The sequence below is a fragment of the Astatotilapia calliptera genome, chromosome 3 (genome assembly GCF_964374335.1).
Source record: "Astatotilapia calliptera chromosome 3, fAstCal68.1, whole genome shotgun sequence".
Lineage (NCBI taxonomy): Eukaryota > Metazoa > Chordata > Actinopteri > Cichliformes > Cichlidae > Astatotilapia > Astatotilapia calliptera.
Genome location: NC_137424.1, coordinates 67,551,797 through 67,566,888, shown reverse-complemented (window position 1 = coordinate 67,566,888; position 15,092 = coordinate 67,551,797). Strand labels below are relative to the sequence as shown.

Here is a 15,092-nt window from a genome sequence, read left to right as displayed (position 1 = left end):
ACCTGTCTGACGGCTCGCTGATACAAGCAAATAAAATGTATCGCCAACTGCTGCACCTGTAACAGACCGAAAACCAAAACAAAGATACGACATGCGGGATACAAAAATGAGAAATACATAAATCAACAATCTTCTTATTGTGTGTGTGAGTGAGAGAGTGTCACAAATATATGTGATAATGAGGGTGTTGAAGCTGCAGCGACGCCCCCCCCCAGAAGCCTGAAGGTAGACAGAGGTGAAACCGGGACAACCGGGCCCCAAGAGTACCAAAGGCCCGACAAATAACCAGATTTTTTGTAACCTAAAAAGTGTCATCTGTGCCTTAAAATGTGCGTGACATATCCCAAAACTATGACACCGTCAGTGACAGTAACAAACTGATCAGGTCTGATTGCAGTCTGCTGTGTGGGGACTTTCACCTGCTACTGTAGGGTCTACCTTACAGTAGCAGGTGACTGTTGTTGATTTGGGGCTGTATAAATAAAACTGAACTGAAAACTGAACCTGCCCCAAATTTCAGTGAATCATGCTTAACTGCGGTCAAAAAGCACAAAGACCAACGAGTCTGACTGGATTCTTTGGTGGGGCCCTGATGACTGCTAGGAACAGGCGGAGCTGGACATAAATTTGACATATTTAAAGTCTAAGATGACCTGAAAGAGGTGCAGTTAACCATGGCTCTCCAACAGTTTGTGTGCTGCTTCACTGTGGTGATCATTTTCTTCTGCAAAGGTGAGAAAATGATTTGATTGGTTGTTCTCTTTCTTCAAAGCAAAGACATGAACTGGTGGGTTAATGTTTAAAGGTTTTATGTCAAAATTATCAACATCATCAATGAAAAGTTGAAGTTTGTTTCAGCAAAGATGCAGATTTTCTTAAAAGCTGTTTTAAATATAGAAACTAGACCTAAAGATCTACAATCCCCTCCCCTAAAAAGTGTTGTGTTTAGTGTGATCAGTTCTTCAAGTTCGAAGAAAGCAGTCAGTGCTTACTTTCACAGGTTTAACAGGTTTGTCTGTGTGTTCTCATTTCCAGGTTGTCACTCACAGCAGCCCAGTAAGCATCCAAAGACATTTGAACCTTGTCTTCCTTCTGTCAGCTGTACAGTAATGAGCACATATAAAACTGTGAGGTCCACATTTGTTTCAGTGACAGAGTGTGCTGACTTTGGTTTTTCTATAAACTGTGATGTGATTTTGTTCAGTAAAATCTTCCAGTTTTCTGACACAGAGGAGGAACATTTGTGGATCACATGTAAACCACAGTCTAATGTTAAAATAACATCCACATAAATGTCACTGCTCAGGATCTCCCAGCAGAGCATTGATCAGTGTTATCTCTCTGAGTGGTTTTAATATGGTGGCTGATCTGTTTAGCTGTGCTCTCTCTTCTCTTGTCAGCATGTGGCAGAAGTGCTGTGAACAGCAGCAGCATCACAGGAGTTCGTGACGCTGCACCAGGAAGTTGGCCCTGGTTCGCTGCTGTAAACACTTATTCTATAGGGTCTCTGATCACCGACCAGTGGGTGCTGACAGCTGCATCCTCCGTACCAACGTGAGTCACTGCTGCAAGTTTACACTTTGTTGAGGAGTAATATGAAGGTGAAGTGCAATATTTATATGCACTAGAGATGGGTTTTTTAAAAATATTTCCTCACTTCTTTTAACATTTAAAAACAACAGCTGTTGCACAAATTGCTGAACTGCAAAGTACAGAGTTGTCTGCACAACAATCAAACCAGATGTCACATTAATTTAATTTAATCCTGTCGTGTTATTCAATTATACGCTGTACGATTCATAACCACACTTTATTTTCTTGTTCTTGCTCTGCCCACATATAACATAACATTCTATACAAAAACACACTGGTCTCGCCCTCTAGCTGCCATCAGCCTAACTACACTGACCGGCTGCATTAACATCTACTGTACAATGCAATTACACCACACATCCAAGTCATTGTTTTTTCGGAGCATTGATTTGTCAAAGATATGCTGTCACATGAAAATATTGATGATTCTGTCCGTTCATGTCAGAAGATGGTTAGCTTAGCATAAAGTTTTTAAACGGGGAACCTGCAGATAATAAATACAACTACGCACCTCTGTAAGGCTCATTAACGAACACATGCTGGGAAAAACTCAGTCACACAGTCAATTGTTTTGTGAGTTTTCTTTGTGTGCAGGCTGTGATCAGCTGACCTCACGTCACAGTCGCTGCTCACTTCAAAAAAATATAAACAGATTTACATGAGCTACATGAGCTCTGCGGCTGATAGCCAAACCCTGCACTCTCTAATGTCAGCATTCAAAAGAGAACTTAAGGATTGGCATAAATTGACTTTGGTGTCTGCACTCTAACACTGACCACGCTCTGCACCAGCCCAACACAGAGCAGCTCTGTAACCTTCACCATAGTCCTGCAAACTAACCAGTTTAACCTGAACTAATCTGATGCTTTCATGCAACCTTTGGAAAACACAGAATTATCAGCAGCACAATCACTGATCCAAGATCTGATTTTAGAAACTCATGAATGAATCATAAAGATGTAAGTTACATATCCGGACATGTTGGAAAAAGTTCCTGCTTTAAAAAAGTATCACACACAGTTTGTGTGTTTGCTGATGTTTGTTGAGCTTGCTCCTCTACAAACACTAGATCTCCATGCAGCACCTGAAATATAAACTTACTCAGTGTTATGGATGAATCTGACCATCAGAGTTAATTACTCATTTATGTAGTGCGCCAGCAGGTTCAACCACCTGAGCGCACACACACACACACACACACACACACACACACACACACACACACACACACACACACACACACATGACAAAGGGCTGAAAGGAAAAAGGAAACTCGTGACATTGACTGCTTTGCTCTGTGACAATGATCAACATGAGGCACAATAAAAATATCTGTTGTGTGTGAAGGGATTACAGTAGCATGGTGGTCTTGCTGGGCAGCAACAGCCCGTTAGATCCAGACCCAAATAAAGTGAGGCTGAACGTGATAAACGCCACCTGCCATCCTGGATTCAACTCGTCGACTCGTGAGAACAACATTTGTCTTCTGAAGCTGTCGGCTCCTGTGAATTTCACAGACTACATTCAGCCGATCTGCTTGGCCTCAGAAAACAGCACTTTCAACAACGAGACCAGCAGCTGGGCCATCGGCTTTGGTGACATTGGTAAATCATAAAATATTTATTTGATTTTACAGCATTATGTTGGAGTCTTTAGAAAAGCTTGATGTTTAAATTCTCTCCAAACAGAGGCATTCAGGTATAACCTGCAGGAGGAAAAAGTATCAGTAGTGGGAAACGATGTGTGCAAAGCCAGATTTCCATGGATCCCAGACAGCATCATCTGTGCTACAAAGACGAATTCATGTTGGGTGACCACAACTTTATTTACTATAATCTGTTGTTGACTGTCACTGAGATAATCTCATCTTTACTCACACTTTGGTTTACTTGTTTTACTGTCGTTGTCTATAAATATTAATATTCATATTTAATCAAAGGTCTTTTTTTCTTTAAAAAAACCTAATTTATTTAATGAAACTGATTCCTTTAAAAGAGCTGTCTGAAACTTTCTGTCTGTGGAATCGTCACTTTCATTTGCACCAAAGCAGCTGAAGTGGATTCACAGTGGTTCATGTTTCCTAACTGGACAGACTGACATCCATTAAGTTTTACGGACTGTGATATACTGTGATGATCAGCTACTCCCTTAATTTATTTGAGCAGTTTGTAGCAAAACTACCAACAAAGTTAAAACTTTCTCAGGTGAAAAAGGTCAACTTCTAAGAGTTACACATCTGTATCTGTCCTAATAACTTTCATCACTGTCTTTCCACAGGATAAACTTGGAGCGCCACTCATGACTCAGAGTAAATCAGTCTGGCTCCAGAGTGGAGTTTTCAGTGTGCCTGGATGTACAGCATCTCCTTCAGTCTACACTCCTGTGTCCCAGTACCAGAAATGGATCAGCGACACAGTTACAGGGACACCACCAGGCTTTGTTACCTTCACCTCCCCACACAGTTCATTACAAACCACTGCTCCTCCTACTGCCCCTCCCACTTCCCCGACATGTGTGGGTGTGTTTTGCAGTGGTGAAAACCTGATCCACTTCACTCACTTCTCCTCTCTGTGTGTTCTCGTTGTGTTGCTCCATGTGTTTGCTGGAACTGTTGGAAACTAGATCAACACATTTACTCAAGTTCAATACAAACATGAAGAACTTTACCTGACATGTTACTTTATAAATAAAATAACCTTTTATTATTCATTGATAACAGTCTGCACAGCTTCTAATTGTAACTAACTTCCAATCCAATTTTATTTATAAAGAACTTTAAAATACCCAGCACAGGTCCAAAGTGCTGTACAGAAAATAAGTTAAAAACAATAGAATAACAGAAAACAGCAAAAATAAATAAATAAAACACATAATGCATGAAATTAAAACAGTCATATATTAAAAGAAAAACAAGATAAAACAGCATTGAATCAACTAAAAATAACTAAAATAAAAATTAAAAATAAAAATAAAAAGCAACATTTCACGTGGTGTCAAAGGCCAGGGTAAAGAGGTGGGTTTTCAAGAGTGACTTAAAAACATTTAAATAATTTGGTTGGAGAAATTCTTTCTGGATAACAGGAAGCATAAACATTTTGTATCAAAGTTTTATTCCGAGATTTATGCCCTAATTGTGGATAAATTGGCATGGTTGAGAAAATCTTGGGGGACGCTGCTTAAATGTGAAATAGATATACAGGCATGGGACAAAATCCTGCTCCTTCGGTTTGTAACCGATTTAAAGAACTGCAGTACTAAATTTGCACAATGTGTATATTTCTCCATATATTTATAGGAAGTATAATATGGGAACATCTCCAAACTGTCTCAAGTGTAAGGTCAGAGTGGGCACTAGATTCCACTGCTTGTGGGAATGTGCTGTTATCCAGTCATTTTGGAAAGAGGTCTGCGCCAATATTAGTACAGCCATTGGTCATCAGGTGACAGAAAACCCATTAATGTGTATATTGGGATATATTCCCGTCTCACTGGTACAACATGAGCATGTAATTCAGTCACTGTTAATGTTGGCCAGGAAAAGCATTATGTTGAGACGGGTGGGGGCTGAGCCTCCCTCCATTTCTCTATGGAAGTCGCTCATCATTGAAGTTATGACTCTGATCAGGCTCGGACACTATGTTGATGGGAGCTCCTGAATTTTTGTGGACAAATGGAAGAAACCACTGGAAGCACTGGGAGTAACCTGTAAACTGGATCCTAGTGGACAACAGTTATGGACATAATGTTGTAATACTCTAGTGCTGTGTAGTGTTATTATTTTGGATGTGAACCAGTCTTATATTTGTTGGGGAAAAAAGTTAAATAAAAGTTAAAAAAAAAAAATTAAATAGGTGGCCTGTCTAATCTCTAAAGGAAGCTCGTTCCACAGTTTTGGAGCTGCTACAGCAAAAGTACAATCTCCTCTAAGTTTACGCCCAGTCCTGGGTACATTCAGGCGCAGCTGATCAGCTGACCTGAGAGAGCGGGTGGGTGTATAAGGCTGTAGCAGCTCAGAGAGATAAGATAACTTAACAACAGTGACATGATGAGAAGCTGTAAAGTGCAGGTGTGCTCACTCACTGTGGAGCCTCACAGGTGTTTCATCCAGGCTGACTCCAGAGCAGCAGTGATGGGATGTTCCACGCTGTGCTGAGCTCCTGAAGCACTCGTGCACCTGAAGCATGTGACCATCTTACCTCTGGCACCCTGGGCCCAGATTCAGGTGTGAACCTGTTACATGGAGGTGAACTCCAGCACTAGTTTAAAGCTGATGGTGCGACTGGATGTAATGTTTCATTTTAATAAAACAAGTCAACAGGAAGTAGAAGATTAGAGATTAGATAGAACTCTATTAATCCCTCGGGTGGGTTCCTCCAGGAAATTCAGCAAAGAATAAATAGGAATCAATCATTTACTGACACTGTTTACACGTATGATTTTAACTAGAATACACCACCTCCTCCTTCGCCTCACACCACCTGCTACAGCTCTACTGTTCTATAAATACAGTCATCCACACCACTGATGTGAGGTCACATGGTTTATGTTCATATGTAAGGAGCAGAGAGACGTCCTAGCAGCTGACCTCAGGTCAGTTTAATGACTCTGAGCTCAGATGAGCAGCTCTGTTATTCTCACTGTGACAGGGAGACACTCAGACACTCCGGTCATGTCAGCTTGTTCTCATGCAGGAGGATCAGGAGCGCCATGTTTGTCATAGTCTTTATTTTTGAATCATGATGTGTTTGTGCCATCAGAGTCTGTCATGAGTACTCAGGGTTTCACAGCAGCTCTTCTGAATGCTGAGGAGGACTCCAACCTCATGTTTCACTTCTCTGAGGTTCTGATGTCTGTGAACACTCGTGTTTGTTCTCTGGGCTCATCTGGACAAAAACACCTTTCTGTGTTTGGGTCCAGCCTCATTCTGACTGACAGGAAGTGTGTTATCCATGAGCTGCACGTCTTTGAGAAAGCTGCAGTTTCCTGGTGTGTTTCCTGTCTGTGGACAAACACGAGTGTTTCAGCTAAGGACTTGGTTACTTCCACCTGTCGATAAAGGACATCACCCTGTCTTTTCTCTTTAAATGCAGCTCCAGGTCCTTCCACGTGCTGCTCTGTATTTGTGCAGTTTGTAGTCTGTCTTGGGAAACGTAGCACACATCGTGTTCTTCTGGTGTTTTCTCCTTGAGTGTGAAACAGTCACACTGACACTGTGCTGTTGTTCACAGAGGGGGGCTGATTCTGAGCTATTCTGAGCGCACGTAAAAAAAAATTGAGTGCAAGTAAAAAAAGTTTGCAAGTGCAAGTGTTGTATTTTGAGGAGAAATTTATTTTGAGCAAAGAAAAGCTGAATTTGAGTGAACAAAATTCATTGCTGTGTGCAAAAAATGTATTTACGTGTTTGCTATTATCCACACACACACAAAAGATGCCCGTTACCCACCAGCTGACCGGGTGGTCACTGGGGTTAAACATAATATATAAAGCCTTGGAGATAAGCGTACAAGGGTGTTTGGAAAGAAGAGTCTAAACACAGTTTGTTATCAGGGGAGAAATTGTTTGTTATGTTCAGCTCCAGCCTTGAGACCGCAGCTGGCGCCGATATGGTAGCCACATGGTGGTGTTCTTGCTTTAGTGTGAAGCACTACATGTCAATTTTACAGTCGATCTAATGTCCATCACTGGTTCCTCACCATTCCTTTTGGAGAGCCATGAGCCTCTCCACGATGTTATCCAGCTACACCGAGATGTCATCCAGTTTGCTCATAGAGCACGAGTGTTCACGACAGCCGTGAGCCTCTCCAAGATGTTGTCAGATGTTGTCAGAGTCTCAGCACTCACAGCAGCGGCAAGCTTCTCCAAGATGTCATCCGTGCTGCTTCTAATGAGCCCATTCTGAGAAGCCACGGCTCGCTCCATCGTTCCAATCAACATAGCAGGCAGCCTTGTGGGGATTTGAACAGCTGTTTCCGCTTTCTTTATTCTTCGATAAGCCAGGGCCAAGCCAGCGACAATCAGCAAGAACCCTGTTATCATGGTTCCAAAAAGATAGATGTCTTCAATGGGGTCTCCCAAACCCAGGTGTCTCGTCGAGAAGAGGGTGTCAATTGCATTCAGGGACCAGTTGATCAAATCCATGTGAGACTCTTCCAGGGTAGAGGGAGAAAAGTAGACAAGACTAGACAGAGACATGAGAAAGCCAAGCAGGAAGGATAAGGGAAGGGAGAGGGAGAAAATGCGACCGCCTTCGTCAAGAGCCAGAGAGAAGAAGAACTGGAACAGTTTGCTGTGGTTTATTCTGTTCCTGTCATAAATAAGAGTCTGGTAGCACTTTGCTCTCTTTCCACATTTTTAGGAAGGAAGTTAAGAAGAGTGAATGAGTCGTCTTCCTCTGTGGGCCCAACATCAGGCAGCAGCAACGCATTTTTAAAAACCCAGCTCACTGCTTCACAGTTCCACCTGTCAGTTTCTGCTCTCTGTGCTGGGATTCCCAGAGGAGGTTCGGCGTGGTGGTGTGTTCCCCTGTCGAGGGTTCAGTTTTTGTGGCCTGAGTTGGACGTGAGTCATCCTCTGATACGTATTTGGAGTTTCGTCTGACGATGGAAGCTGGTATATTATTTCTGTCCTGGGTTTTAGCCAGTTTATAATCCATAGGAAAAATCCCCACAAAACACTTAAAAGTCATAAAAATTCATTCAGATTTTGCAATTTGGTGACGCATCCATCGGATACTCCAAGATGAGCTGACAGAGTTCCTCTGACAGCTGAAGACAGATGCTGGGACCAAACAGGAGGATCCAAAATCATGTAATGTACCACAGACAGACAGACAGAGGACAAAACATTGAGAAATCCTACTAGTGGTTAGAAAAAGGCCAGATTAAAGGGACAGCACAGAGGCTCTGATCACGGCAGAGAAGAACAGGACCTAAGCATCAGATCTATAGATGCAAGAGTCTACCACAGCCAACAGGATTTTTTTTTATTGCAAAAGTTCACACATCCAGGCATCCACTGACAATTCAAGGACGAACCATATCAAACTGGGAATGCTGACTTGCATCTTAAACTCCTGGCTGTCAAAATGTGAGACTTAGAGGATGCAGAGTAAAGTCTTTAACATCAGATTAGAAAGGAAAAACAAAAAGAAATACAAAACACTTACAAAATACAAAACACATGCAAAATACAATACAGTTTCATAAACGTAAGAAATAGTGAGGCTTTGAAGGCTAGTGATTTTTGAACTGATGGTATGTTTTTGTCTCTTTTAGAACACAGTTCTGGATGGACCTTTTGAGTGACATGAAGGAAATGCACCTCTTTAATGGTAGTCATGAACACATGTGCTTGGTGCGCTTCGTTTTCATGGCTGTGCTTCAGAGGGATCTGAATGAATTCAAAAGGAAGTGGAACACGCACCTGATTCCCCCAGTTAGGTTGTCCATCTGGTAAAATGTGATGTATTACCTGCCTCATAGGTTTGTATCACTCTTGTCAATTTAAAATCTGAAAAATCAAAATTCTGTAATTTAAGTAGAAATCACAAAAATGACATTTTTTTTAGCACCTTTTAATCTCTAAATGGTAAATGTCCTGTATTTGTATAGTGCTTTTCTAGTCCCTAAGGACCCCAAAGCGCTTTACACAACCAGTCATCCACCCATTCACACACACATTCACACACTGGTGATGGCAATGATGCTCATGGGGGGTAAATGTGCAGTAGGTCTCTCTTCGATTACAACAAAGTATGGTTCAGGACTGAGATGTGGAGAAACAAAACTGACTCTGCAGAGCGACAGACCAACATTCCAGAGGATGAGATAAGATAAGACTGCAGCGACTCACAGAAACATAGAAGCCAAACAATTAAAGTCAGTTTCATTTATATATCACAAAACCACAACAAAGTGGCCTCAAAGCACTTTGAATTGTAAGGTAAAGACTCTACAGTAATAACAATGATCCACGTGTGTGGATCTTTTTGCTTCATCTCATGGAATTGAATAGAATAGCCCTTTATTGCCATTGTACTGGAGTACAATGAGTAAAAAAAAAAAGACTCCAACAGTTTTGTAAACACATCCTGTCCCTATCCTTCCCCTCCACCTCTCTGTCCTACTAAGAATCTGAGGTAGAAATCCTCTTCAGCAGTCTGAGAAAGGGAAGTGTCAAAAATTATAAGTAAATAAATAAAGTTATCTGCCCTCACAAGATGCACTCACAGATATTTTTCCAATCGCCTACAAGAGCGTGGACCGACTGAGGAGACAGTCATCTCAATCTTCAGTGAAAAACACAACGTAGTTAATTACAAAACGAAAATCCAAACACACATATCGCAAGATGCCCATTTCTAGGCATGGGCCGGACGTGTTGTTGTCTGAAGGTGATACTGATGCCAATTTGGCACGAATGGTAACGTAATCTTATTGAAATTTACAACATAGTGAAAGGTCTGTTATCTCCAGCTTAAAGCTGCGTCCACACTTACAGTGCTCAGGCAACCAGAGACCAACAACTTCTACTAACATGGCAATAAATAAACGTGAAGATAAATAAGAATAAATCAGCAGATAAAATAAATAAAGCAAAACTAACACACAAACCGAGTGACTCGACTTCTTGTAGTGGCCCACTTCGTCTTTGTTTACCTTTTGATAGTAAAGTTATTGCAAAGCAAATATGATCGAGTTTCCTGTAAATGTCCCTGAACGGCCCTGCTGGAAGCTGAGGTGTGTTTGAGGCGGGAGCGTTCACAGCTCTGTTACAAAGTTTCCACAGAATTCCACGTCCACTAAAGCCATTTCATTCTTTTTCTTCCCCTCTGGGATTATTTATCTTTTATTTATCCAGGTGAAAGTCTCGCTGAGGTTAAGATCACATTTCCAAGAGAGACCTGTCATCATGGCAGCAAAAGTTACAACACATAAAATATTCCATACAAACAAGTGAGTACAAACAAAGGTTATATCGGTTGCTTTACACATATAAAACACACAGACAAGAGGGAACAACCCAGGGTTTAGCAGGCGAGATGCAACAGTCAGTGTCTCTCTTTGCTGCTGGTTGTGAACGTGGATCGCACCAGACGGTGAAGTTTAACCAAGCTGGTTTCCATAACTAGCACATGTTTTGTGTGAGCTTGAGTGTAAAATGTGAACATTTTAAAGACTTAAGTAATCGTTTAAACCACCTTACTGTCCATTCACCGTCTGCAAACTGATCTGGAGCATAAATGAGATTCAGAGAAATCAGAATAGTTTATTAATCCCAGAGGAAAGTATGTAATGACAGGTGCTCCAATAAATAAGAACAGTAACTAACAAGGTAAATTGCAATTTTTAATAATACAAAATATCACGAAATAGTTCTTATATATAAATGTCCCAATATATATCACACCAAACTGAAATATAAATACACTTTCAATTAGGCTGTCCCTCTTAATCACTGTTTTTTTCTCCGTAGAGGATGTGCGGACATTAAAGGTGTACCTCCTTGTACATCCTTTAAACATTTCTACTGGCAGATTTCCAAAATTTTCCAAAGTTTTACTTAAATGAGGTTCAGGATTATTGAAAAATGGGGCTGTGACAGTGTGCTGCTTGTAAATATGAGCCTGTCCAGAATGATTGTAATGCACTAAGCAACAACACTAATCCAACTATAATTTGAGGTGTGCAGTATTTCTGGATTCTTTTCTTTTAGTCCAAGATGAGAAAGAAGTGGAGGTTGGAGAGGATGCAACTCTCGATTGTCAGGGTCCCCATGAAGGGAACATCTTACGGGTAGCATGGACCAAGAGTGACCTGAAAGCAGACGATTACGTCTGTTTCTTCCGGGAAGATCGTCTTTACAAAACATACCAGCATGAGTCTTTCAAAGGTCGAGTGGAGCTGGAAGACCCAAACATGAAAAGTGGAAAAATGTCCATCATTCTGCACAACGTCACCGTTAATGACACTGGAACATATGAGTGCCACATCTCATATGAAACAGATCACAGCCAGAGATCTGAGATGAAGCAGGAAACCAAGCTGAAAGTTACACCTGCAGGTGAGTTGAAGCCTCGAGTGTGTCCTCTGTAACTGTTTGTCCGTCGATGAGCAAGACAAGCAGGTTAAATCAAGAGTAGGAATTCACCCGTCCTGTTTTCATCCATGTTAAAGTGAATTGTCAAATGTTGTCATTTTTATGCTTACCACCTCTACATTGTTTCAAACTCTGTGTTCAAAGGCATTCCTTTGTCCCTCTCCCCAGCCTCTCGAGGTTCTGGGGGGAGGCTGTAGTGTTTTATCACAAGCACATCCCATGTGAAGGTTTGTTTGATGTTTGGTAAACTTCCTGACCTTTTTATGGTTTCACTGTGTTGTGTATGGCGAACAAATACAGGAATTGAACCATATATTGGGTGTGATCAGGAGATTACCCCCTTTATGACCAGGATGTTGTTAGAAACAGTTGTGATCAGGAGGTCACACAAACGCACCCCCATGACACACACACACACACACACACAGTGCCTTGCCTTTGTAACCAAGGGGGTTTTATGAGGGGAGGTGCTTGTGCTGTGATGTGTACTGTAACTGTAACGGTCCCGTACCAGCAGACTGAGAGACAGCTTCTTCCATCAGGCCATCAGACTGCTGAACACTTCATAGACACCTCAGCTTCACTACTGGAACTTCAACATTATGCACTACATACTGTACAGTAATGCCGCTGTTTTGCACATATTCAACTCTGTATATTTTTATATATTTTATTTTATTATTTTTACTATTTAATTTGTAAAAATGTGTATACACACACACACACACACACACACACACACACACACACACACACATACACACACACGTAGAAAAACATTTAGTATACACATCCAGAAATGCATATACTATTATATATTGTACATATATTTATTAGTTTCAGATGTAGCCATTCTTGTATTTTGCTTGTTTACGTTATTGTATTTTGCACATCTCTGTTGCTGTGAAGCTCGCACACAAGAATTTCACTCACATGTACTGTACCAATGTACCTGCACATGTGATGTGACAATAAAAGTGATTTGATTTGATTTTGAACTGTCATGTCAATAAAAAGGCTACAAGGACTGCTACTCTTTGAAGGATTTGGGCTAGAGACATGTGAGGAGCTCCAAGAGCGGACATTGAGAAGTATTTCCTGCTTCTGACTCTGCCTAGCCCTGACTGATTATCGCAATGCAACCTATGAACAGACAAAGCAATAGCGCCACCTGCTGGTGAGATTTAACCCAGCCCACTTCCACTTATCAAAATCGAGGTCAAGGTTGGGGTTGAGTTTATCCCAGGTGCCAGAAGGCTACAGACAGGTACACCCTGGACTAGTTGGACAGGTTGCCTTTCGGACAGAAAACCATCAACACCAGTTTAGACTCACCAGTTTACCTAACGTGTGGATGTTTTTCAACTGTGGGAGGAAGCTGTCAAGAACCTACGGCCCCAGCCGACTGGCCACCACTGTGTTACCCTGAGTGCTTTAAAACAAGTGTTACACTGAAAGTAATGAAAGCGAGAGTGAAAGTCATTTTGTGGCCACTCTGAAAATCCCTGTGGCAACATTAAACCAGTTCAGGCCACAGTAGATAGATTTAGCTGAGGGTTGAAAAGGTTTTCATAGAGAATCAGGAGTCATGATTCACAGTGAAGCTGGTTCCTGTTCTGTTCTTCACTCATCACCTACCCAACAGACCTGACACCTGTTTCTCTCCTGCAGTTCAAAGACAAGGAGCGAAGAAGGACGGATCTGTTGGACTTGTATCCAGTCTATCAGTTTCCAGCCTGCTTCTCATTGTTGCTGCTGTTGGATATTTGGTGTAAAGAAAACAGCAAAAGAGTCGGAACTTGGGCTGTGATCGGGCTGAACGACAGGTGAACTGATGGACAGAAATTCAATGAGTGTGAAACATGTCCAGAACTTTCCCTGAAAGTCTTTGCACTGGGACAGAGCAAAAAAAGAAAATCCACTGACTAAATGATAATGGTGATAGTATCTGGTGTGTTTGAGGATTAGACTAACAAGACAAAAACTCTTGCACATGAATATATTACCACTTCATAAAATAGTCACAACTTGTAATTTGAGCCATGTCCTTGAAGGCAACTGGAATATTTTGCACTTCTAAAGGGTGAAAAAATGCTGCTGTATTCATGTGAGACATCGATGAGAAGCTTGGCAGTATCACACATGGTGGCGCGACATTCATGACAAACATTTCAATCAGCCGGCAGCAGGTGGAAACATTCACAGAGGGGATGACCCGGCTCTTGGAAGAAAATTAAATAAGCTTATATTGAGCTCCAGACACTTGACCTGGAGCGATCGTGGCTCAAGAGTTGGGAGTTCGCTTTGTAACCGGAAAGTTGCCGGTTCGAGCCCCAGCTTGGACAGTCTTGGTCGTTGTGTCCTTGGGCAAGACACTTCACCCGTTGCCTACTGGTGGTGGTCAGAGGGCCCGGTGGTGCCAGTGTCCGGCAGCCTCGCCTCTGTCAGTGTGCCTCAGGGTGGCTGTGGCTACAATGTAGCTGCCATCACCAGTGTGTGAATGGGTGGATGACTGGTTGTGTAAAGCGCTTTGGGGTCCTTAGGGACTAGTAAAGCGCTATATAAATACAGGCCATTTACCATAACACGAGGGATTACTTAGTGTTCTGAGGCATCCCAGAGGAGGCAGAAGACGATCTAGAAGCTTTTCTACTTCAGCTCTGTCTGTTTATTGTCTTTTCTTTTTTCTTTCCGTCTTTTTTTTCTGACTGTCTGCTTTGATGATGTCATGCACTGTAATAATGTAACTAATGGATTCGAACTGATTAAATGTCCTGCATGTGAATACAGCAGGTTTCCTCAAAATAGATGTCATTGTGTGTGTGCGTGTGTGTGTGTTCCTGTCTAGCTATCTTTGTGAGGACCGAAATCTGCATTCTACTATACTTGTGAGAACCAACAGTCACTTGTGAGGACTCACCGGTCCTCACAAGTTTGAAGGCCTTTTTGAGGCTCAAAATGTGGTTTTAGTGTCAGGGTTACATTTAGGTTATGGTTAGGGTTAGGGTAAGGGGCTAGGGAAACCATTATGTCAATGAAGGTCCTTACTAAGATAGCTGAACGGGGTTGTGTGTGTGTGTGTGTGTGTGTGTGTGTGTGTGTGTGTGTGTGTGTGTGTGTGTGTGTGTGTGTGTGTGTGTGTGTGTGTTGCTGCCAAGTCAGTTATTAAAAGCTAACGAGAGTTTGATTAAATGTGCTGGTTTCAAGATTTACATTAATGTTTGGCACATATTTGCTTTTGTTTCGCCCCTCTCCTCAAGACTGCATTTGACCTCAAACAAACACTTGTTACACTCAACTGTCTCCAGTTGACCTGGCCTTCTTTTCCACTGTCATCTTCTTCTGAGTTGTAGGTGCTGAATCATCCACACACGCTCTTTTATCTTAATTTCTGCTGCAAC

At 41.8% G+C, this 15,092-nt stretch overlaps 1 protein-coding gene and 1 long non-coding RNA gene across 2 annotated transcripts; both read left to right on the top strand.

The window, feature by feature from the left end:
• Positions 1-574: 574 nt before the first annotated feature.
• On the top strand, positions 575-4,306 carry LOC113019558 (chymotrypsin-like protease CTRL-1). The gene is made up of 6 exons (XM_026163315.2): positions 575-732; positions 1,036-1,056; positions 1,401-1,554; positions 2,941-3,197; positions 3,282-3,403; positions 3,871-4,306. The coding sequence occupies exons 1-6, from the start codon at positions 675-677 to the stop codon at positions 4,213-4,215; spliced, it is 957 nt and encodes a 318-aa protein (XP_026019100.2). The 5' UTR covers positions 575-674; the 3' UTR covers positions 4,216-4,306.
• A 6,101-nt stretch (positions 4,307-10,407) lies between these two features.
• On the top strand, positions 10,408-14,270 carry LOC113014808 (uncharacterized). The gene is made up of 2 exons (XR_013906380.1): positions 10,408-11,655; positions 13,363-14,270. It is a non-coding gene; the product is annotated as an uncharacterized LOC113014808 (long non-coding RNA).
• Positions 14,271-15,092: the final 822 nt, after the last annotated feature.